At 53.3% G+C, this 23,630-nt stretch overlaps 1 protein-coding gene across 2 annotated transcripts; it reads right to left on the bottom strand.

The window, feature by feature from the left end:
• Positions 1-391: 391 nt before the first annotated feature.
• Positions 392-23,620, bottom strand: LOC127464857 (CLK4-associating serine/arginine rich protein-like). Of its 2 annotated transcripts, XM_051775313.1 has the most exons (16): positions 23,515-23,620; positions 21,864-22,056; positions 19,839-19,936; positions 18,645-18,746; positions 16,745-16,824; positions 15,891-15,975; positions 14,719-14,864; positions 14,173-14,269; positions 12,255-12,333; positions 9,118-9,191; positions 6,810-6,851; positions 6,494-6,713; positions 3,987-4,244; positions 3,891-3,956; positions 2,036-2,224; positions 392-532 (listed from the first exon to the last, which is right to left on the bottom strand). In XM_051775313.1, exons 2-16 carry the CDS (start codon positions 21,960-21,962, stop codon positions 485-487), a joined length of 1,683 nt encoding a protein of 560 aa, XP_051631273.1. In that variant the 5' UTR covers positions 21,963-22,056; positions 23,515-23,620; the 3' UTR covers positions 392-484. The 2 variants fall into 2 exon arrangements, with proteins under 2 accessions (XP_051631273.1, XP_051631272.1); XM_051775312.1 differs by having other exon boundaries at positions 3,891-4,244.
• Positions 23,621-23,630: the final 10 nt, after the last annotated feature.

The following is a 23,630-nucleotide window of genomic DNA, read 5'->3' on the forward strand; positions in this document are numbered from 1 at the left end:
CAGGGACCCCCCCAGTGCCACCAGGACCCCCAGTGACTCCCAGTGACCCCCCCAGTGCCATCTGGACCCCCAGGGACCCTCCAGTGTCACCCCAAGGGCACAGGGACCCCCAATGACCCCCCAGTGCCACCAGGACCTCCAGTGCCACCCCAGTGTCACAGGGACCCCCCCAGTGCCACCAGGACCCCCAGTGACTCCCAGTGACCCCCCCAGTGCCATCTGGACCCCCAGGGACCCCCCAGTGCCACCCCAGTGACCCCCCAGTGCCACCAGGACTCCCAGTGACCCCCCAGTGCCACCCCAGTGTCACAGGGACCCTCCCAAGGGCACAGGGACCCCCCAAGGGCACAGGGACCCCCCGTTGCCCCCCCAGGGACCCCCAGAGGTGCCCCCCCCGGGTGTTGCCCCCCCCGGGTGTTGCCCCCCCGGTGCCCCCCAAGACCTGGCGTCGGTCCCAGACTCTGCGGGGGGGCCGGTCCCCTTCTTACTGACTTTGGCAGCTCCCGCCTCGCTGCCCACGACCACGTCGGCCCTGCAAGGCCCGGGAAACAGGGAATGGCACCCGGAATTCCAACGGGAATGGCACCGGGAATTCCAGTGGGAAACGGGGAATGGGGAACAGGGAATGGCACCGGGAATTCCAGGGGAATGGCACCGGGAATTCCAACGGGAAACGGGGAATGGCACCCGGAATTCCAGGGGAATGGCACCGGGAATTCCAACGGGAAACGGGGAATGGCACCGGGAATTCCAACGGGAAACGGGGAATGGGGAACAGGGAATGGCACCAGGAATTCCAGGGGAATGACACCGGGAATTCCAACGGGAAACGGGGAATGGCACCCAGAATTCCAGGGGAATGGGAGCGGGAATTACAACGGGAAACGGGGAATGGCACCGGGAATTCCAACGGGAAATCGGGAATGGCACCGGGAATTCCAGGGGAATGGGAACGGGAATTCCCAGGGAATGGAGGAGGGAATTCACGGGGAATGGGGATGGCACCGGGAATTCCAGGGGAATGACACCGGGAATTCCAACGGGAAACGGGGAATGGCACCTGGAATTCCAACCGGAAACGAGGATGGGAGCAGGAATTCCCAGGGGAATGGGAACGGGAATTCCAGGGGAATGGCACCGGGAATTCCAACGGGAAACGGGGAATGGCACCAGGAATTCCAGGGAATGGCACCGGGAATTCCCAGGGGAATGGGGAATGGGAGAGGGAATTCCAGGGGAATGGCACCGGGAATTCCAACGGGAAACGGGGAATGGCACCGGGAATTCCAGGGAATGGCAGCGGAATCCCAGTACCCCTTCCCAAATCCCCATTCCCCCCCCTTTCCCATTCCCATTCCCTTTCCCATTCCCAAATCCCCATTCCCATTCCCTTTCCCATTCCCATTCCCAAATCCCAGTGCCCCATCCCAAATCCCCCTTTCCCCCCCCTTTCCCATTCCCAAATCCCACTGCCCCATCCCAAATCCCCTTTCCCCCCCCCTTTCCCATTCCCATATCCCGTTTCCCCCCCCCCTTTCCCATTCCCATTCCCAAATCCCGGTGCCCCATCCCAAATCTGCCTTCCCCCCCCTTTCCCATTCCCTTTCCCATTCCCATTCCCAAATCCCCATTCCCCCCCCCATTCCCATTCCCATTCCCATTTCCCCCCCCTTTCCCATTCCCATTCCCAAATCCCATTTCCCCCCCCTTTCCCATTCCCATTCCCATTCCCATATCCCCATTCCCATTCCCATTCCCAAATCCCCATTCCCATTCCCTTTCCCATTCCCAGATCCCGTTTTTCCCCCACATTCCCATTCCCATTCCCAAATCCCCATTCCCATTCCCATTCCCACTCCCAGATCCCATTTTCCCCCCCCCCTTTCCCATTCCCATTCCCATTCCCATTCCCACTCCCAGATCCCATTTTCCCCCCCCCTTTCCCATTCCCATTCCCATTCCCATTCCCATTCCCATTCCCATTCCCAAATCCCATTCCCACTCCCAGATCCCGTTTTCCCCCCCTCCCCCTCACTTTTTCAGCTTCTCCCCGACTCCGGGGGAGGCCGGGGGGGGTCTGGGGGGCTTTTCCCGGACGGGGCTCGGGGACCGGGAGCGGCTCCGGGATTCGGGAGAGCTCCGGCTGCTCCGGCTGCTCCGGCTGCTCCAGCGCCGGGAACTGCGGGAACGGCGGGAACCGCGACGGGGGGAGCGGGAACGGCTCCTGGGAATGGGGAAAAATGGGAAAAACTGGGAAAAACTGGGATTGGGAACTGAAAACTGGGATTGGGAACTGCGGGAACGGCGGGAACCGCGACGGGGACTGCGGGAACGGCTCCTGGGAATGGGGAAAAAATGGGATTGGGAACTGAAAACTGGGATTGGGAACTGCAGGAACGGCGGGAACCCCGACGGGGGGAGCGGGAACGGCTCCTGGGAATGGGGAAAAAATGGGAAAAACTGGGAAAAACTGGGATTGGGAACTGAAAACTGGGAGTGGGAACTGAAAACTGGGATTGGGAACTGCGGGAAGGGTGGGAACTGCGACGGGGAGAGCGGGAACGGCTCCTGGGAAACGGGGAAAACAGGGAGAAAATGGGAAAAACTGGGATTGGGAACTGAAAACGGGGATTGGGAACTGAAAACTGGGATTGGGAACTGAAAACTGGGATTGGGAACTGAAAACTGGGATTGGGAACTGCGGGAAGGGTGGGAACTGCGACGGGGGGAGCGGGAACGGCTCCTGGGAAAGGGGAAAACAGGGAAAAACTGGGAAAAACTGGGAAAAACTGGGATTGGGAACTGAAAACTGGGATTGGGAACTGAAAACTGGGATTGGGAACGGCGGGAACGGCGGCAACCGCGACGGTGGGAGCGGGAACAGCTCCTGGGAATGGGGAAAACAGGGAAAAATGGGATTGGGAACTGAAAACGGGGATTGGGAACTGAAAACTGGGATTGGGAACTGAAAACTGGGATTGGGAACTGAAAACTGGGATTGGGAACTGCGGGAACGGTGGGAACCCCGACGGGGGGAGCGGGAACGGCTCCTGGGAAACGGGGAAAAAATGGGAAAACAGGGAAAAACTGGGATTGGGAACTGAAAACTGGGATTGGGAACTGAAAACAGGGATTGGGAACTGAAAACTGGGATTGGGAACGGCGGGAATGGCGGAAACCGCGATGGGGGGAACGGGAACGGCTCCTGGGAATGGGGAAAACAGGGATTGGGAACTGAAAACTGGGATTGGGAACTGAAAACTGGGATTGGGAACTGTGGGAATGGTGGGAACCGCGACGGGGGGAGCGGGAACGGCTCCTGGGAAACGGGGAAAACAGGGAGAAAATGGGAAAAACTGGGATTGGGAACTGAAAACTGGGATTGGGAACTGAAAACTGGGATTGGGAACGGCGGGAACGGCGGCAACCGCGACGGGGGGAGCGGGAACGGCTCCTGGGAATGGGGAAAACTGGGAAAAACTGGGAAAAACTGGGATTGGGAACTGAAAACTGGGATTGGGAACTGAAAACTGGGATTGGGAACTGCGGGAAGGGTGGGAACTGCGACGGGGAGAGCGGGAACGGCTCCTGGGAAACAGGGAAAACAGGGAAAAACTGGGAAAAACTGGGAAAAACTGGGAAAAACTGGGATTGGGAACTGAAAACTGGGATTGGGAACTGCAGGAACGGCGGGAACCGCGCCGGGGACTGTGGGAAAAAAAGGGAAAAAATCAGAAAAAAATGGGAAAAAACCCAGAAAAAAAACGGGAAAAAAATCAGAAAAAAATGGGAAAAAAACCAGGAAAAATAGGGGAAAGTAGGGAAAAGTTGGGGAAAGAAGGGAAAAATAGGGAAAAGCTGGGAAAAGCAGGGCAAAGTGTTGCTCTCACCTGGATCGTCGGCGCGCTCCGTAGCGGTAGCCGCGGTCGGGGGAGTAGGAGCGGGAGCGGCGCCGGCTGTCCCGGGAGCCCCTGTCCCGGGAGCCCCTGTCCCGGGAGCCCCTGTCCCGGGAGCCCCTGTCCCGGGAGCCCCTGTCCCGGGAGCCCCCTCCGGAATGGCGGCGGGAGCGGGAGCGGGAGCGGGAATAGCGGCGGGAGCAGCGGGAATAGCGGGGGCAGCGGTGGGAGGAGGAGCCGCCCCCCCCGCGGTGGGAGCGGGAGCTGGAGCGGGACGAGGAGGAGGAGGAGGAGGAGGAGGAGGAGGAGGAGGAGGAGGGAGACGACGAGGAGGACGAGGAGCGGCGCCTGGAAGGGAGGGAAAACAGGGATCAGACGGCGGGAGTGGGGGGAGAAAAGGGGTGGGAATGGTGGGAGTGTCCCTGGGGAAAGGGGGAAAAGGGTGGGAATGGTGGGAGTGGCCCCGGGGAAAGGGGTGGGAATGGTGGGAGCTTCCCCAGGGAATGGGGGGAAAGGGGTGGGAATGGTGGGAGCTTCCCCGGGAAAAGGGGGAAAAGGGGTGGGAATGGTGGGAGTGTCCCTAGGGAATGGGGGGAAAGGGGTGGGAATGGTGGGAGTGTCCCCGGGGAAAGGGGTGGGAATGGTGGGAGCTTCCCTGGGGAAAGGGGATTCCAGGGGGAAAAGGGTTGGGAATGGTGGGAGCGTCCCCGGGGAAAGGGGGGAAAAGGGGTGGGAATGGTGGGAGCTTCCCCAGGGAAAGGGTTGGGAATGGTGGGATCTTCCCTGGGGAAAAGGGGTGGGAATGGTGGGAGCTTCCCTGGGAAAAGGGGTGGGAATGGTGGGATCTTCCCCAGGGAAAGGGGTGGGAATGGTGGGAGCTTCCCTGGGAAAAGGGGTGGGAATGGTGGGAGCTTCCCCAGGGAAAGGGTTGGGAATGGTGGGAGCTTTCCCAGGGAAAGGGGATTCCAGGGGGAAAGGGGTGGGAATGTTGGGATCTTCCCTGGGGAAAAGGGTTGGGAATGGTGGGATCTTCCCTGGGGAAAAGGGGTGGGAATGGTGGGATCTTCCCTGGGGAAAAGGGGTGGGAATGGTGGGAGCTTCCCCAGGGAATGGGGGGAAAAGGGGTGGGAATGGTGGGAGCATCCCCGGGGAAAGGGGATTCCAGGGGGAAAAGGGGTGGGAATGGTGGGAGTGTCCCCGGGGAAAGGGGTGGGAATGGTGGGAATGGTGGGAGTGTCCCCGGGGAAAGGGTTGGGAATGTTGGGAGCGTCCCTGGGGAAAGGGGATTCCAGGGGGAAAAGGGGTGGGAATGGTGGGAGCTTCCCCAGGGAAAGGGGGGAAAAGGGGTGGGAATGGTGGGAGTGTCCCCGGGGAAAGGGTTGGGAATGGTGGGAGCTTCCCTGGGGAAAGGGGATTCCAGGGGGAAAAGGGTTGGGAATGGTGGGAGCGTCCCCGGGGAAAGGGGGGAAAAGGGGTGGGAATGGTGGGAGCTTCCCCAGGGAAAGGGGATTCCAGGGGGAAAGGGGTGGGAATGTTGGGATCTTCCCTGGGGAAAAGGGTTGGGAATGGTGGGATCTTCCCCAGGGAATGGGGGGAAAAGGGGTGGGAATGGTGGGAGCTTCCCCAGGGAATGGGGGGAAAAGGGGTGGGAATGGTGGGAGCGTCCCCGGGGAAAGGGGATTCCAGGGGGAAAAGGGGTGGGAATGGTGGGAGCTTCCCCAGGGAAAGGGTTGGGAATGTTGGGAGCTTCTCCAGGGAAAGGGGGGAAAAGGGTGGGAATGGTGGGAGCTTCCCCGGGGAATGGGGATTCCAGGGGGAAAAGGGGTGGGAATGGTGGGAGTGTCCCCGGGGAAAGGGGTGGGAATGGTGGGAATGGTGGGAGTGTCCCCGGGGAAAGGGTTGGGAATGTTGGGAGCGTCCCTGGGGAAAGGGGATTCCAGGGGGAAAAGGGGTGGGAATGGTGGGATCTTCCCCAGGGAAAAGGGGTGGGAATGGTGGGAGCTTCCCCAGGGAAAGGGTTGGGAATGGTGGGAGCTTCCCCAGGGAAAGGGTTGGGAATGTTGGGATCTTCCCTGGGGAAAAGGGGTGGGAATGGTGGGAGCTTCCCCAGGGAAAGGGGTGGGAATGGTGGGAGTGTCCCCGGGGAAAGGGGTGGGAATGGTGGGAGCTTCCCCAGGGAATGGGGGGAAAAGGGGTGGGAATAGTGGGATCTTCCCTGGGGAAAAGGGGTGGGAATGTTGGGATCTTCCCTGGGGAAAAGGAGGGAAAAGTAGGGAAAAGGAGGGAAAAGGAGGGAAAAGGAGGGAAAAGGAGGGAAAAGGAGGGAAAAGGAGGGAAAAGGAGGGAAAAAGGAGGGAAAAGGAGGGAAAAGGAGGGAAAAAGGAGGGAAAAGGAGGGAAAAGGAGGGCAAAGGAGGGAAAAGGAGGGAAAAGGAGGGAAAAGGAGGGAAAAGGAGGGAAAAGGAGGGAAAAGGAGGGAAAAGGAGGGAAAAAGGAGGGAAAAGGAGGGAAAAAGGAGGGAAAAGGAGGGAAAAGGAGGGAAAAGGAGGGAAAAGGAGGGAGCAAAGGGGAGCAAAGGGGTTGTGGGGTGGGAGTTACCGACCGGGCCGGGGCGGCTCCGGAGGCAGCCGGGCCTTTTCCCGGGATCGCGCCTTTTCCCGGGATCCCGCCTTTTCCCGGGATTCCGGAGGGTTGGGAAGCGGCCGCCGCCTCCTCGTCGCTGCCCCCGAAGCTGGTGATGAAGGTGATCTTCTCCTCCTGCCCCAGAGAGGGGGTGCGGGACCGGGAGCGGGACCCCGACGTGGATTCCGAGGGGGAGCTGCGGGAGGAGAAGGGGAAAAGGGGGAATTCTGAGGGAATTTGGGATATTGGGGGGATTGGGTGGGATTGGGGGTAGGGGGGAGAGGGGACTCACCGTTTGTAGGGGTCGTAGGTGGGGCTGTCCCGGCGGGCGTAGCTGTGGGGATACACAGGGGGTGGGATTGGGATGGGATGGGGTGGGATTGGGAACAGGGATGGGATGGGATGGGAACAGGGATGGGATGGGATGGGATGGGAACAGGGATGGGATGGGATGGGAACAGGGATGGGATGGGAACAGGGATGGGATTGGGAACAGGGATGGGATGGGATGGGATGGGAACAGGGATGGGATGGGAGGGGGAACACAGATGGGATGGGAACAGGGATGGGATGGGAACAGGGATGGGATGGGAACAGGGATGGGATGGGATTGGGAACAGGGATGGGATGGGATGGGAACAGGGATGGGAACAGGGATGGGAACAGGGATGGGATGGGAACAGGGATGGGATGGGAACAGGGATGGGATGGGATGGGATTGGGAACAGGGATGGGATGGGATGGGATTGGGAACAGGGATGGGATGGGATGGGAACAAGGATGGGAATGGGATGGGATTGGGAACAGGGATGGGATGGGATGGGAACAGGGATGGGATGGGAACAGGGATGGGATGGGATGGGAACAGGGATGGGATGGGATGGGAACAGGGATGGGATGGGAACAGGGATGGGATTGGGATGGGGTGGGATGGGATTGGGAACAGGGATGGGATTGGGATGGGATTGGGAACAGGGATTGGATGGGAACAGGGATGGGATGGGAACAGGGATGGGATGGGATGGGAACAGGGATGGGAATGGGATGGGATGGGATTGGGAACAGGGATGGGATGGGATGGGATGGGGAACAGGGATGGAATGGGATTGGGAACAGGGATGGGATGGGATGGGAACAGGGATGGAAACAGGGATGGGAATGGGATGGGATTGGGAACAGGGATGGGATGGGATGGGAATGGGATGGGAACAGGGATGGGATGGGATTGGGAACAGGGATGGGATGGGAACAGGGATGGGATGGGATGGGATGGGATGGGATGGGATGGGGAACAGGGATGGGATGAGATGGGATTGGGAACAGGGATGGGATGGGATGGGAACAGGGATGGAAACAGGGATGGGAATGGGATGGGATTGGGAACAGGGATGGGATGGGATGGGATGGGATGGGATGGGAACAGGGATGGGGTGGGATGGGAACAGGGATGGGAACAGGGATGGGAACAGGGATGGGATGGGAACAGGGATGGGATGAGATGGGATGGGATGGGATGGGGAACAGGGATGGGATGGGAATAGGGATGGGAACAGGGATGGGATGGGATTGGGAGTGGGAACAGGGATGGGATGGGAACAGGGATGGGATTGGGAGCAGGGATGGGATGGGATGGGATTGGGAACAGGGATGGGATGGGATGGGATTGGGAACAGGGATGGGATGGGATGGGATGGGATTGGGAACAGGGATGGGATGGGAACAGGGATGGAATTGGGATGGGAGTGGGAACAGAGATGGGATGGGAACAGAGATGGGATGGGATGGGAACAGGGATGGGATGGGATGGGAACAGGGATGGGATGGGAGTGGGAACAGGGATGGGATGGGATGGGAACAGGGATGGGATGGGATGGGAACAGGGATGGGATGGGATGGGAACAGGGATGGGATTGGGATGGGAACAGGGATGGGATGAGATGGCAGTGGGAACAAGGATGGGAAGGGAAGAGGGATGGGAACAGGGATGGGATGGGATGGGAACAGGGATGGGATGGGATGGGAACAGGGATGGGACGGGAACAGGGATGGAATTGGGATGGGAGTGGGAACAGAGATGGGATGGGAACAGGGATGGGATGGGAACAGGGATGGGATGGGATGGGAACAGGGATGGGAACAGGGATGGGATGGGATGGGAACAGGGATGGGAACAGGGATGGGATTGGGATGGGAACAGGGATGGGAACAGGGATGGGATGGGAGTGGGAGTAGGAACAGGGATGGGAGTGGGAGTAGGAACAGGGATGGGATGGGAACAGGGCTGGGATGGGATTAGGATTGGGAAGGGGGGAGGAGGGATGGATCCAAGGGGGATGTGGGGGATCCAAGGGGGACAGGGATGGATCCAAGAGGGATCTAAGGGGGACAGGGATGGATCCAAGGGGATCCCAGTGGCCCCTGATGGATCCAAGGGGATCCCAGTGGCCCATGATGGATCCCAGTGGCCCCTGATGGATCCAAGGGGATCCCAGTGGCCCCTGATGGATCCCAGTGGCCCCTGATGGATCCAGGGGGGATCCCAGTGGCCCCTGATGGATCCAGGGGGGATCCCAGTGGCCCCTCCCAGCTCTGGGACCCACCTGGGGGGGCTGATTTTCCTCCCTTTCAGCCGTTTCTCCCGGAATTCCCTCCTCTGCCGGCGCGAGCGGCGGCCCTGGGGGAGCACCCACAGAATTTGGGACCCCCCCTAAGGTGTTTGGGAACCCCCCCTAAGGTTTTTGGGGTCCCCCCCAGGATTTTGGGGTCCCCCCCAGGATTTTGGGAGCCCCCCCAGATATTTGGGAAACCCCCCCCAGGTCCTTTGGGATCCTCCAGATATTTGAGACCCCCCCCAAAGTGTTTGGAATCTCCCAGGAATTTGGGACGCCCCCCCCCCCAAGGTTTTTGGGACCCCCCCCCCTGAGGTGTTTGGGACCCCCTCCCCAGTTTTTGGGGTCCCCCTCCCCAGTTTTTGGGGTCCCCCCCAGGATTTTTGAGGTCCCCCCCAGGTTTTTGGGAGTCCCCTCCCACGATTTTGGGGTCCCCCCCAGGATTTTTGGGACCCCCCACCAGGTTTTTGAGGTTCCCCCCAGGATTTTTGGGGTCCCCCCCAGGTTTTTGGGAGTCCCCCCCCAGGTTTTTGGGACTCCCTCCCCAGTTTTTGGGGTCCCCCCCAGGTTTTTGGGGTCCCCCCCATGTTTTTGGGGTCCCCCCCAGGATTTTTGGGGTCCCCCCAGGTTTTTGGGGTCCCCCCCAGGTTTTTGGGACCCCCTCCCCAGTTTTTGGGGTCCCCCCCATGTTTTTGGGATCCCCCCCAGGATTTTTGGGTTCCCCTCCCAGGTTTTTGGGGTCCCCCCCAGGATTTTTGGGGTGCCCCCCCAGGTTTTTGGGACCCCCCTGAGGTTTTTGGGGTTGAGGTGTTTGGGACAAAAGAAAAAACTGGGAAAAAAACCAGGAAAAAAGGGGAAAAAACAGGAAAAAAATGGGAAAAAAAATGGGAAAAAAAACAGGAAAAAAAAGGGGAAAAAAAACCGGGAAAAAAGGGAAAAATCCAGAAAAAAATATAAAAAATAGGAAAAAAACAGGGAAAAAAGGGGAAAAAACCAGAAAAAAAAACCAAGAAAAATCCACGAAAAAATGGGGAAAAAACTAGGAAAAAAAAAAAACAGGAAAAAAAGGGAAAAATCCAGAAAAAAACATAAAAAATATGGGAAAAAAAAGGGAAAAAAACAGAAAAAAAAAAAGAAAAAAACAAGAAAAAAACAGGAAAAGAAAAGGAAAAAAAAAACCGGGAAAAAAGGGAAAAATCCAGAAAAAACATAAAAAATAGGAAAAAAACAGGGAAAAAAGGGGAAAAAAACAGAAAAAAAACCCAAGAAAAATCCACAAAAAAATGGGGAAAAAACTAGAAAAAAAAAAAAACAGGGAAAAATCCAGAAAAAAAACATAAAAAATATGGGAAAAAAAAGGGAAAAAAACAGAAAAAAAAAAAGAAAAAAACAAGAAAAAAACAGGAAAAAAAAGGAAAAAACAGGAAAAAATGGGGAAAAAAACCGGGAAAAAAACCAGGAAAAAAAAAGGAAAAAAAAAACAGGAAAAAAAAAGGAAAAAATCCAGAAAAAACATAAAAAATATGGGAAAAAACCAGAAAAAAACCAAGAAAAAAAACCAGGAAAAAATGGGGAAAGAACTAGGAAAAAAAAAAAAAAACAAGAAAAAAAGGGAAAAATCCAGAAAAAAACATAAAAAAATAGGGAAAAAAACAGGAAAAAAGGGGAAAAAAATAGAAAAAAACCCAAGAAAAAACCAGGAAAAAATGGGGAAAAAACTAGAAAAAAAAACCAGGAAAAAAAGGGAAAAAACCAGAAAAAACATAAAAAATATGGGGAAAAAAAGGGAAAAAAACAGAAAAAAAAAAAGAAAAAAACAAGAAAAAAACAGGAAAAGAAAAGGAAAAAAAAAACAGGAAAAAAAGGGAAAAATCCAGAAAAAACATAAAAAATAGGAAAAAAAACAGGGAAAAAAGGGGAAAAAAACAGAAAAAAAACCCAAGAAAAATCCACAAAAAAATGGGGAAAAAACTAGAAAAAAAAAAAAACAGGGAAAAATCCAGAAAAAAAACATAAAAAATATGGGAAAAAAAAGGGAAAAAAACAGAAAAAAAAAAAGAAAAAAACAAGAAAAAAACAGGAAAAAAAAGGAAAAAACAGGAAAAAATGGGGAAAAAAACCGGGAAAAAAACCAGGAAAAAAAAAGGAAAAAAAAACAGGAAAAAAAAAGGAAAAAATCCAGAAAAAAACATAAAAAATATGGGAAAAAACCAGAAAAAAACCAAGAAAAAAAAACAGGAAAAAATGGGGAAAGAACTAGGAAAAAAAAAAAAAAACAAGAAAAAAAGGGAAAAATCCAGAAAAAAACATAAAAAAATAGGGAAAAAAACAGGAAAAAAGGGGAAAAAAATAGAAAAAAACCCAAGAAAAAAACAGGAAAAAATGGGGAAAAAACCAGAAAAAAACATAAAAAATATGGGAAAAAAAAAGGGAAAAAAGGGAAAAATCCAGAAAAAAACCATAAAAAATAGGGGAAAAAACAGGGAAAAAAGGGGAAAAAACAGAAAAAAACCAAGAAAAAACCAGGAAAAAATGGGGAAAAAACTAGAAAAAAAAAAAAGGAAAAAAAGGGAAAAATCCAGAAAAAACATAAAAAATATGGGAAAAAAAGGGGAAAAAACCAGAAAAAAACCCAAGAAAAAACCAGGAAAAAAGGGAAAAAACAGGAAAAAAATGGGAAAAAAAACGGGAAAAAAACCAGGAAAAGAAAAGGAAAAAAAAAACCAGGAAAAAAAGGGAAAAATCCAGAAAAAACCATAAAAAATAGGAAAAAAAGAGGGGAAAAAAGGGGAAAAAAATAGAAAAAAACCCAGAAAAAAACAGGAAAAAAAGGGAAAAATCCAGAAAAAAACATTAAAAATAGGGAAAAAAAGAGGGGAAAAAACCCGAAAAAAACCAAGAAAAAAACAGGAAAAAAAGGGAAAAATCCAGAAAAAAAAACCATAAAAAATAGGGGAAAAAAACAGGGAAAAAAGGCAAAAAAACCAAGAAAAAAATAGGGAAAAAACTAGAAAAAAAAAAAACAGGAAAAAAAGGGAAAAACCCAGAAAAAAACATAAAAAATAGGGAAAAAAACAGGGAAAAAAGGAGGGAAAAGGAGGGGAAAAGAGGTTTTTGTCCCCCCTCACCGAGTACATGGCCTTCTCCTCTTCCAAGGCTTTGGCATTTTTTATGGCTTCAGCCTCTTCCTTGTCCTTCCGCAGCATCCTGGGCCAAGAAAAGGGAATGGGATTAGACAGGAAGGAAATAGAATAAAACAGAAATGAAATGAAATAAAAATAAAATAAAATAAAACCGAAATAAATTAAAGAAAAATAAAATAAAGCAAAAAAAAAATAAAAATTAAAATAAAGTAAAATAAATAAAGCAAATTAAAAAGAAAATAAAGTTAAAATGAAAAGAAATGAAATAAGATAAAGCAAAATAAAAATAAAATTAAATGAGATAAAAATAAAATAATAGAAAATAAAATAAAACAAAGTAAAATAAAATAAAGTAAAATGAAATAAAGTAAAAATAAAATAAAGTAAAATCGAAAAATAAAGTAAAATAAAACAATACAATACAAAATTTTTTCATATAATTTATTTTATATATGGGGGGGATCAGGGATGGATTTGGGATCCCCAAATGGATCTGGGATGGTTTGGGGGGGATCTGGGATAGTTTTGAGATCTCCCAGCAGGATCTGGGATGGATTTGGGAGGATCTGGGATGGATTTGGGATCTCCCAGCTGGATTTGGGATCCCCCAGCTGGATCTGGGATGGATTTGGGAGGATCTGGGATGGATTTGGGAGGATCTGGGATGGATTTGGGATCCCCCAGCTGGATCTGGGATGGATTTGGGAGGATCTGGGATGGATTTGGGAGGATCTGGGATGGATTTGGGATCCCCCAGCTGGATCTGGGATGGATTTGGGAGGATCTGGGATGGATTTGGGAGGATCTGGGATGGATTTTTGGGGATCTGGGATCCCCCAGCTGGATCTGGGATGGATTTGGGATCCCCCAGCTGGATCTGGGATGGATTTTGGGGGATCTGGGATGGATTTGGGAGGATGTGGGATGGATTTGGGAGGATCTGGGATGGATTTGGGATCTCCCAGCTGGATCTAGGATGGATTTGGGGGGATCTGGGATGGATTTGGGATCTCCCAGCTGGATTTGGGGGGATCTGGGATGGATTTTGGGAGAATCTGGGATGGATTTGGGGGGATCTGGGATGGATTTTGGGAGGATCTGGGATGGATTTGGGAGGATCTGGGATGGATTTGGGATCTCCCAGTTGGATCTGGGATGGATTTGGGATACCCCAGCTGGATCTGGGAGGATTTGGGGGGATCTGGGATGGATTTGGGATCTCCCAGCTGGATCTGGGATGGATTTGGGAGGATCTGGGATGGATTTGGGAGGATCTGGGATGGATTTGGGATCCCCCAGCTGGATCTGGGATGGATTTGGGAGGATCTGGGATGGATTTGGGAGGATCTGGGATGGATTTTTGGGGATCTGGGATCCCCCAGCTGGATCTGGGATGGATTTGGGATCCCCCAGCTGGATCTGGGATGGATTTTGGGGGATCTGGGATGGATTTGGGAGGATGTGGGATGGATTTGGGAGGATCTGGGATGGATTTGGGATCTCCCAGCTGGATCTAGGATGGATTTGGGGGGATCTGGGATGGATTTGGGATCTCCCAGCTGGATTTGGGGGGATCTGGGATGGATTTTGGGAGAATCTGGGATGGATTTGGGGGGATCTGGGATGGATTTTGGGAGGATCTGGGATGGATTTGGGAGGATCTGGGATGGATTTGGGATCTCCCAGTTGGATCTGGGATGGATTTGGGATACCCCAGCTGGATCTGGGAGGATTTGGGGGGATCTGGGATGGATTTGGGATCTCCCAGCTGGATCTGGGATGGATTTGGGAGGATCTGGGATGGATTTGGGAGGATCTGGGATGGATTTGGGGGGATCTGGGATGGATTTGGGGGGATCTGGGATGGATTTGTCCCCCATTCCCGAGGTTTTCCGGGCCCCACCTGACGAAATCCCCCTCGGCCATCCCGTAGGTCGTGGCCTGTTTGTTCAGATCCGCCACCTGCTCCTGGTTCAGCTCGTCCACGTCCACCTCCACGTCTGGGAATTTGGGAATTTGGGAATTCAGGAATGCCACAATCCAGCCCCAATCCCACCATTCCCACCTCCATGTCTGGGAATTTGGGAATTTGGGAATTCAGGAATGCCACAATCCAGCCCCAATCCCACCAGTCCCACCTCCACGTCTGGGAATTTGGGAATGAGGGAATTTGGGAATGTGGGAACACGGGAATGACCCCAATCCCACCATTCCCACCTCCATGTCTGGGAATTTGGGAATGAGGGAATTTGGGAAGGTGGGAACACGGGAATGACCCCAGTCCAGCCCTAATCCCACCATTCCCACCATTCCCACCATTCCCACCTCCACCTCTGGGAATTCGGGAATTAGGGAACACCAGAACAACCCCAATCCAGCCCCAATTCCACCATTCCCACCATTCCCAGCATTCCCAGCCTTCCCAGCCTTCCCCCCCGGGGCCCGGTACCGATGTCCGGGATCACTTCGTCCTCATCCGTGTTGGAATCTTCCTCGGAGTCCTCCTCCTCCCCCCGCTTTTCCAGGGAATTCTCCAGCTCGGCCACGGTGCTGTCCTCGTACGTGTAGCCGATGGAGGCCTTCTTCTCAGCCAGCCTGGGGGGGAAAAAACGGGATAAATCCCGGGATTCCCGCCCTGCCAGACCCTGGGGGAGCCTCGGGAATCCCGGCAGGACGTTCCCTTGGGAAGGATCCAGGATTTTCCCTGGATTTCATGGAGCAGGGACAGCCCCAGTTCCAGCCCGGTGTGGGGACATCCCACCCTGGGAGAGGGAAAACTGGGAATGTGGGAGCAGGGGCTGGAAATTCCAATTCCAGAGGCCTTGGAATCACATTCCCAACACACGACATTCCCTTGGGAACCATCCAGCCCCTTTTCCATGGATTTCAGGAGCAGGAACAGCCCCAATTCCAGCCCTGTGGGGGACACGGGACAACCCCCAAAGGGGCTCAAATCCCAACCTGGGAGAGGGAAAACTGGGAATGTGGGAGCAGGGGCTGGAAATTCCAATTCCAGAGGCCTTGGAATCACATTCCCAGTGCAGGACATTCCCTGGGGAAGGATCCAGCCCCTTTTCCATGGATTTCAGGAGCAGGGACAGCCCCAATTCCAGTCCGGTGTGGGGACATCCCACCCTGGGAGAGGGAAAACTGGGAATGTGGGAGCAGGGGCTGGAAATTCCAATTCCAGAGGCCTTGGAATCACATTCCCAACACAGGACATTCCCTTGGGAAGGATCCAGCCCCTTTTCCCTGGATTTCAGGAGCCCAAATTCCAGCCCAGTTGGACACACGGGACAACCCCAAAAGGGGCTCAAATCCCACCCTGGACAAGGAAAAACTGGGAATGTGGGAGCAGGGGCTGGAAATTCCAATTCCAGAGGCCTTGGAATCACATTCCCAACACACAACATTCCCTTGGGAACCATCCAGCCCCTTTTCCCTGGATTTCAGGAGCCCCAATTCCAGCCCAGTTGGACACACGGGACAACCCCCAAAGGGGCTCAAATCCCACCCTGGGAGAGGGAAAACTGGGAATGTGGGAGCAGGGGCTGGAAATTCCAATTCCAGAGGCCTTGGAATTCCTCTCCTGGGAATTTTCCCCCCCTTTCCCACACTCACTTCTTCTTCTCCTCCTCGTTGGGTTTCTGGAGGCCCCCGTAGAGCTCGTCGATGTAGATCTGGTACAGGCACTGCTCCTCCGAGACTGGGGGTTAATTAATGCATTAATTCCGTTAATTAATTAGCCAGGAATTATTGCAGGGGCGATTAAGTGATTTCAAGAAGCAATAAATGGATTTGTTAATTAAAAATACCGGGTCTGAGCCCCCCCAAAATCCACATTTTACCCTCTCAAAATCCACATTTAACCCCCAAAATCCACATTTAACACCAAAAATCCACATTTAACCCCCAAAATCCACATTTAACCCCCTCAAAATCCACATTTAACCCCCCAAAATCCACATTTAACCCCCCCAAAATCCCCATTTAACCCCCAAAATCCACATTTAACCCCCAAAATCCACATTTAACCCCCAAAATCCACATTTAACCCCCTAAAAATCCACATTTAACCCCCAAAATCCACATTTAACCCCCAAAATCCACATTTAACCCCAAAATCCACATTTAACCCCCCAAAATCCACATTTAACCCCAAAATCCACATTTAACCCCCCAAAATCCACATTTAACCCCCAAAATCCACATTTAACCCCCAAAATCCACATTTAATCCTGGAAAATCCACATTTAACCCCCGAAAATTCACATTTAACCCCCAAAAATCCACATTTAACCCTCTCAAAATCCACATTTAACCCCCAAAATCCACATTTAACCCCCTAAAAATCCACATTTAACCCCCCAAAAATCCCCCTTTAACCCCCCAAAATTCCAGCCCAACCCTGGGGGGTTCCCACATTCCCAGGGCTCCCGGAATTCCCGCTGGGAATTTCTGGGAATGTCACTCACTGCCAGCAAAGTCGTTCTGCACCAGCCCCCGGTACCGCTCGTAGTTGCATTTCCGCTCATCTGATTCCTGCTCCGGGGAACTGGGAAAAAACAGGGAAAAATGGGGATTTTGGGGGTTAAATGGGGATTTTAGGGGGTTAAATGTGAATTTTGGGGGGTTAAATGTGGATTTTGGGGGGTTAAATGTGAATTTTGGGGGGTTAAATGTGGATTTTGGGGGGTTAAATGTGGATTTTGGGGGTTAAATGTGGATTTTGGGGGTTAAATGGGGATATTGGGGGGTTAAATGTGGATTTTGGGAGGTTAAATGGGGATTTTGGGGGGTTAAATGTGGGTTTTGAGGGGGTTAAATGTGGATTTTGGGGGGTTAAATGTGGATTTTGGGGGGTTAAATGGGGATTTTGGGGGGTTAAATGTGGGTTTTGAGGGGGTTAAATGTGGATTTTGGGGGGTTAAATGTGGATTTTGGGGGGTTAAATGTGGATTTTGGGGGGTTAAATGGGGATTTTGGGGGTTTAAATGTGGATTTTGGGGGGCTCAGACCTGGATTTTGGGGCTCAAATCCAGGACTGGGACAGGGAACCCCCCAAATATCCCAAAGACCTTCCCAAACTGGGCTGGGGATCCCCAAAACTGGGATAGGAACCTCCAAACTGGGATAGGAACCCCCCCAAACTGGGACAGGGACCCCCCAAACTGGGACAGGGACCTTCCCAAACTGGGACAGGACCCCTAAATTGGGACAGGGACCCCCGAAACTGGGACAGGGACCCTCCAAACTGGGACAGGGACCCTCCAAACTGGGACAGGGACCCCCCAAACTGGGACAGGGACCTTCCCAAACTGGGACAGGGACCCCCCAAACTGGGACAGGGACCCCCAAACTGGGACAGGGACTCCCAAACTGGGACAGGGACCCCCCAAACTGGGACAGGGACCCCCCAAACTGGGACAGGGACCCTCCAAACTGGGACAAGGACCCCTAAATTGGGACAGGGACCCCCGAAACTGGGACAGGGAACCCCAAACTGGGACAGGCACCCCCCAAACTGGGACAGGGATCCCCCAAACTGGGACAGGGACCCCCCAAACTGGGACAGGGACTCCCAAACTGGGACAGGGACCCTCCAAACTGGGACAGGGACCCCCAAACTGGGACAGGGACCCCCAAACTGGGACAGGCACCCCCCAAACCGGGACAGGGACCCCCCAAACTGGGACAGGGATCCCTAAAATGGGACAGGGACCCCCCCAAACTGGGACAGGGACCTCCCAAAGGATCCTGGGATCCCAGAGCTCCAAATCCCTCGGGATTTCCCCTGGAAAACCCTTGGGAATGCTGGACTCCCAGGGCACCTCCAGAAGGATCCCAGAAGGGGTTTTGGGAGCTGGGATGGGTTTGTTTTTTCCCCTCCCATTTCAGCTCTGGAATATTCCAGGATCTGGGATCCCAGAGCTCCAAATCCCTCGGGATTATCCCTGGAAAACCCTTGGGAATGTTGCACTCCCAGGGCACCTCCAGAAGGATCCCATTTTCCCTGGAAAACCCTTGGGAATGCTGCACTCCCAGGGCACCTCCAGAAGGATCCCAGAAGGGGTTTTGGGAGCTGGGCTGGGTTTGTTTTTTCCCTCCCATTTCAGCTCTGGAATATTCCAGGATCTGGGATCCCAGAGCTCCAAATCCCTCGGGATTTCCCTGGGAAAACCCTTGGGAATGCTGCACTCCCAGGGCACCTCCAGAAGGATCCCAGAAGGGGTTTTGGGACTCTCACAAGGAGCTGGGATGGGTTTGTTTTTTCCCCTCCCGTTTCAGCTCTGGAATATTCCAGGATCTGGGATCCCAGGGCTCCAAATCCCTCGGGATTTTCCCCTGGCAAAGCCTTGGGAATGCTGGACTCACGTGGGGCTGAGCAGGGGGGGGTTGTACATGGGGATGAAATCCAGGTGGGCCCGGACGTCGAAGCGGTCGATCATGTTGTTGGTGTCCCCCTGCCAGGGCATCCTGAGGGGGGGGGGGGGGGAAAAAAACCGGGATCCTCACCCTCTGGAATGGCCCCTGGGATGGGCAGGGACCCCCCCCCAAATCCCTCCTTAGGGGGGCCCCGAATTCCCAAAGGATTCCCCCCGAATTCCCAAAGGATTCCCCCCGAATTCCCAAAGGATTCCCCCTGAATTCCCAAAGGGTTCCCCCTGAATTCCCAAAGGGTTCCCCCTGAATTCCTGAGGGATTGCCCCCGAATTCCCAAAGGATTGCCCCCAAATTCCCAAAGGATTCCCCCTGAATTCCCAAAGGGTTCCCCCTGAATTCCCAAAGGATTCCCCCTGAATTCCCAAAGGATTCCCCCCGAATTCCTGAGGGATTGCCAGGAACTCCCAACTGTTTCCCCCCCAAATTCCCGAGTTTTTCCCCAAATTCTTAACTCTTTTTCCCCCCCAAATTCCCAACTCCCCCAAATTCCCAACTAATTCCCAACTGATCCCCCCAAATTCTTGACTGATCCCCCCAAATTCCCAACTAATTCCCAACTGATCCCCCCAAATTCCCAAGATTTTCCCCCCTAATCCCCAACTGTTCCCCTGAATCCCAAACTGTTCCCCCACATTCCCGAGTGTTCCCCCTACATTCCTGTTTCCCCCCAAATTCCCAACTGATCCCCCCAAATTCCCAACTAATTCCTGACTGATTCCCCCCCAAATTCCCAATTAATTCCCAACTGATCCCTCCAAATTCTTGACTGATCCCCCCCAAATTCCCAACTAATTCCCAACTTCCCCCCCAAAATCCCAACTAATTCCCGGCTGATCTCCCCAAAGTCCCAACTAATTCCCAACTGATCCCCCTGAATTCCCAAGTTTTTCCCCCTGAATCCCAAACTGTTCCCCAGCATTCCCAAACTGTTCCCCTGAATCCCAAACTGTTCCCCTGAATCCCAAACTGTTCCCCTGAATCCCAAACTGTTCCCCAGCATTCCCGCCTGTTCCCTGGCATTCCCGCCTGTTCCCTGGCATTCCCAAACTGTTCCCACGGCATTCCCGAGCTGTTCCCAGGGCATTCCCAAGTTGTTCCCAGGGCATTCCCGGCGGGAATTCTCACATGTTGACGGGGCTCTCTGCAGCCAAGGCCACGGCCGAGTCCAGGTGGACTTTGCAGGCCCGGCCGTGGACCTGCAGGAACTGAGCCGGGTCCTTTTTCTGGGAAAAGGGGGGAAAAAACGGGATTGGGGCGGGAGGGAAAGGGAGGGAAAGGGAGGGAACGTGCCCAGGGCAGCCCAGACTGGGACAGGGATCCCTAAACTGGGATAGGAACCCCCCAAACTGGGATAGGGATCCCTAAAATGGGAGAGGGACACCCCAAACTGGGACAGGGATCCCTAAAATGGGAGAGGGACCCCCCAAATTGGGATAGGGATCCCTAAAATGGGAGAGGGACCCCCCAAACTGGGACAGGGATCCCTAAAGTGGGACAGGGATCCCTAAAATGGGAGAGGGACCCCCCAAATTGGGATAGGGATCCCTAAAATGGGAGAGGGACCCCCCAAACTGGGACAGGGATCCCTATAATGGGATAGGAAACCCCAAACTGGGATAGGGATCCCTAAAGTGGGACAGGGATCCCTAAACTGGGATAGGAGCCCCCCAAACTGGGATAGGGATCCCTAAAATGGGATAGGGACCCCCCAAACTGGGATAGGGATCCCTATAATGGGACAGGAAACCCCAAACTGGGACAGGGATCCCTAAAGTGGGACAGGGATCCCTAAAATGGGACAGGGACCCCCCAAACTGGGATAGGGATCCCTAAAATGGGAGAGGGACCCCCCAAACTGGGACAGGGATCCCTATAATGGGATAGGAAACCCCAAACTGGGATAGGGATCCCTAAAGTGGGACAGGGATCCCTAAACTGGGATAGGAGCCCCCCAAACTGGGATAGGGATCCCTAAAATGGGATAGGGACCCCCCAAACTGGGATAGGGATCCCTATAATGGGACAGGAAACCCCAAACTGGGACAGGGATCCCTAAAGTGGGACAGGGATCCCTAAAATGGGACAGGGACCCCCCAAACTGGGAGAGGGATCCCTAAAATGGGAGAGGGACCCCCCAAACTGGGACAGGAATCCCTAAAGTGGGACAGGGACCCCCCAAACTGGGAGAGGGATCCCTAAAATGGGATAGGAACCCCCAAACTGGGACAAGGATCCCTAAAATGGGACAGGGACCCCCCAAACTGGGATAGGGATCCCTAAAATGGGAGAGGGACCCCCCAAACTGGGACAGGGATCCCTAAAATGGGACAGGGACCCCCCAAACTGGGACAAGGACCCCCCAAACCGGGACAAGGATCCCTAAAATGGGACAGGGACCCCCCAAACTGGGACAGGGACCCCCCAAACCGGGACAAGGATCCCTAAAATGGGACAGGGACCCTCCAAACCGAGCCAGGGACCCCCCAAACTGGGACAAGGACCCCTCAAACCGGGACAGGGACCCCCCAAACTGGGACAGGGATCCCTGAAATGGGACAGGGACCCCCCAAACTGGGACAGGGACCCCCCAAACTGGGACAGGGGCCCCCCAAACTGGGACAGGGATCACTAAAATGGGACAGGGACCCCCCAAACCAGGACAAGGACCCCCCAAACTGGGACAGGGACCCCCCAAACCGGGACAAGGATCCCTAAAATGGGACAGGGACCCCCCAAACTGGGACAGGGACCCCCCAAACCAGGACAGGGACCCTCCAAACCGGGACAGGGACCCCCCAAACTGGGACAGGGACCCCCCAAACCGGGACAAGGATCCCTAAAATGGGACAGGGACCCTCCAAACCGAGCCAGGGACCCCCCAAACTGGGACAAGGACCCCTCAAACCGGGACAGGGACCCCCCAAACTGGGACAGGGATCCCTGAAATGGGACAGGGACCCCCCAAACTGGGACAGGGACCCCCCAAACTGGGACAGGGACCCCCCAAACTGGGACAGGGATCCCTAAAATGGGACAGGGACCCTGCAAACCGGGACAAGGACCCCCCAAACTGGGACAGGGACCCCCCAAACCGGGACAAGGATCCCTAAAATGGGTCAGGGCCCCCCCCGGAGCCCCCCCGGCGCTCACGATTTTCTCGTAGTACTCCCGGCGGCGCTCGGCCCGTTTTTTGTAATCCACCATCATCCCGCGGAGCTTCCGCTCGTGCTTGCGGGCCTCGTGCCACATCCCGGGAACAACCCCGGGAATAACCCCGGGAATAACCCCGCGAATCCACAGGGAATAACCGCGGGACGAGGAGCTGGAGGCGGCTGGTCCGGCCCTGGGGGAGCAGAGAGGAATTAGGGGGGAAAGGAGGGGAAAAGGGGGGAAAAGAGGGGGAGAAAGAGGGGGGGAAAGGAGGGAAAAAGGGGGAAAAGGAGGAAAAATAAAGAGGGAAAAGGAGGGAAAAAAGAGAGGAAAAGAGGGAGAAAAAGGGGGGAAAAGGAGGATAAAAGAGGGAAAAATGAGGAAAAGTAAAGAGGAAAAAGGAGAGGGAAAGGAGGGGGAAAAGAGAGGAAAAGAGGGAGAAAAAGGGGGGGAAAGGGGGAAAAAAGAGGGGAAAATGAGGAAAAATAAAGAGGAAAAAGGAGGGAAAAAAGAGAGGAAAAGAGGGGGGAAGGAGGGAAAAAGAGGGGAAAATGAGGAAAAATAAAGAGGGAAAAGGAGGGAAAAAAGAGAGGAAAAGAGGGAGAAAAAGGGGGAAAAGAGGAGGGAAAAAGAGGGAAAAAGGAGGAAAAATAAAGAGGAAAAAGGAGAGGGAAAGGAGGGGGAAAAGAGAGGGAAAGAGGGAGAAAAAGGGGGAAAAGAGGGGGGAAAAGGAGGAAAAGAGGGAGAGGAAAAGGGGGAAAAGAGGGGGAGGAAAAGGGGGAAAAGAGGGGGGAAAAGGAGGAAAAAAGGGGGAGGAAAAGGGGGAAAAGAGGGGGGGAAAGGAGAAAAAAAGAGGGGAAAATGAGGAAAAATAAAGAGGGAAAAGGAGGGAAAAAGAGAGGAAAAGAGGGAGAAAAAGGGGGAAAAGAGGAGGGAAAAGGAGGGAAAAAGAGGGAAAAATGAGGAAAAATGGAGAGGGAAAAGGAGGGAAAAAAGAGAGGAAAAGAGGGAGAAAAAGGGGGAAAAGAGGGGGGGAAAGGAGGGAAAAAAGGGTAAAATGAGGAAAAATAAAGAGGAAAAAGGAGAGGGAAAGGAGAGGGGAAAAGAGGGAGAAAAAGGGGGGAAAAAAGAGGGAAAAGGAGGAAAAATAAAGAGAAAAAAGGAGAGGGAAAAGAGAGGGAATAGAGAGGGAAAGGAGAGGGGAAGAGGAAGGGAAAGGGGGAAAAGAGGAGGGAAAAGGAGGAAAAATAAAGAGAAAAGGGAGAGGGAAAGGAAAGAGAGAAGAGAGGGAAAGGAGAGAAAAAAGAGAGGAAAAGAGAAAGGAAAAGGAGGGGGAAAATAGGGAAAAGGAAGAAAAGAGAAAGAAAAAGGAGGAAAAGAGGAGGGAAAAAGGGGGGAAAGGGTAAAAGAGGAAAAAGAAGAAGAAAAAGGGGGGAAAGAAGAGGGAAAAGGGGAAGAAAAAGGGGGAAAAGGGGAGGGAAAAGCCGACCCCTCAGGAGGAGCGGGGGGGGGGTGGAACGAGAGGGGGAAAAAGGGGGGGAAAGAGGTGTTAAAAGTGAGGAAAAAGGGGGGGAAAGAGGCGTTAAAAGCGGGTTAAAAGCGGGGGAATTAACGGTTAACGGGGCCGGGCCCCGCCGCCATCGCCGCTCACCGCCCGCGGCCTCGGGAGGAGCGAGGGGGCCCCTCCGGGGGGGTTAAGGGCGGTACCGAGGGGGGTGAAAGGGGGCTAAAGGGGGGCGGGAGGGGGTTTCGGGGGGAATTAACGGC

The sequence above is a fragment of the Manacus candei genome, unplaced genomic scaffold, assembly GCF_025592945.1.
Source record: "Manacus candei isolate 608988 ecotype Guabito, Panama unplaced genomic scaffold, ASM2559294v1 h1tg000284l, whole genome shotgun sequence".
Taxonomy (NCBI): domain Eukaryota; kingdom Metazoa; phylum Chordata; class Aves; order Passeriformes; family Pipridae; genus Manacus; species Manacus candei.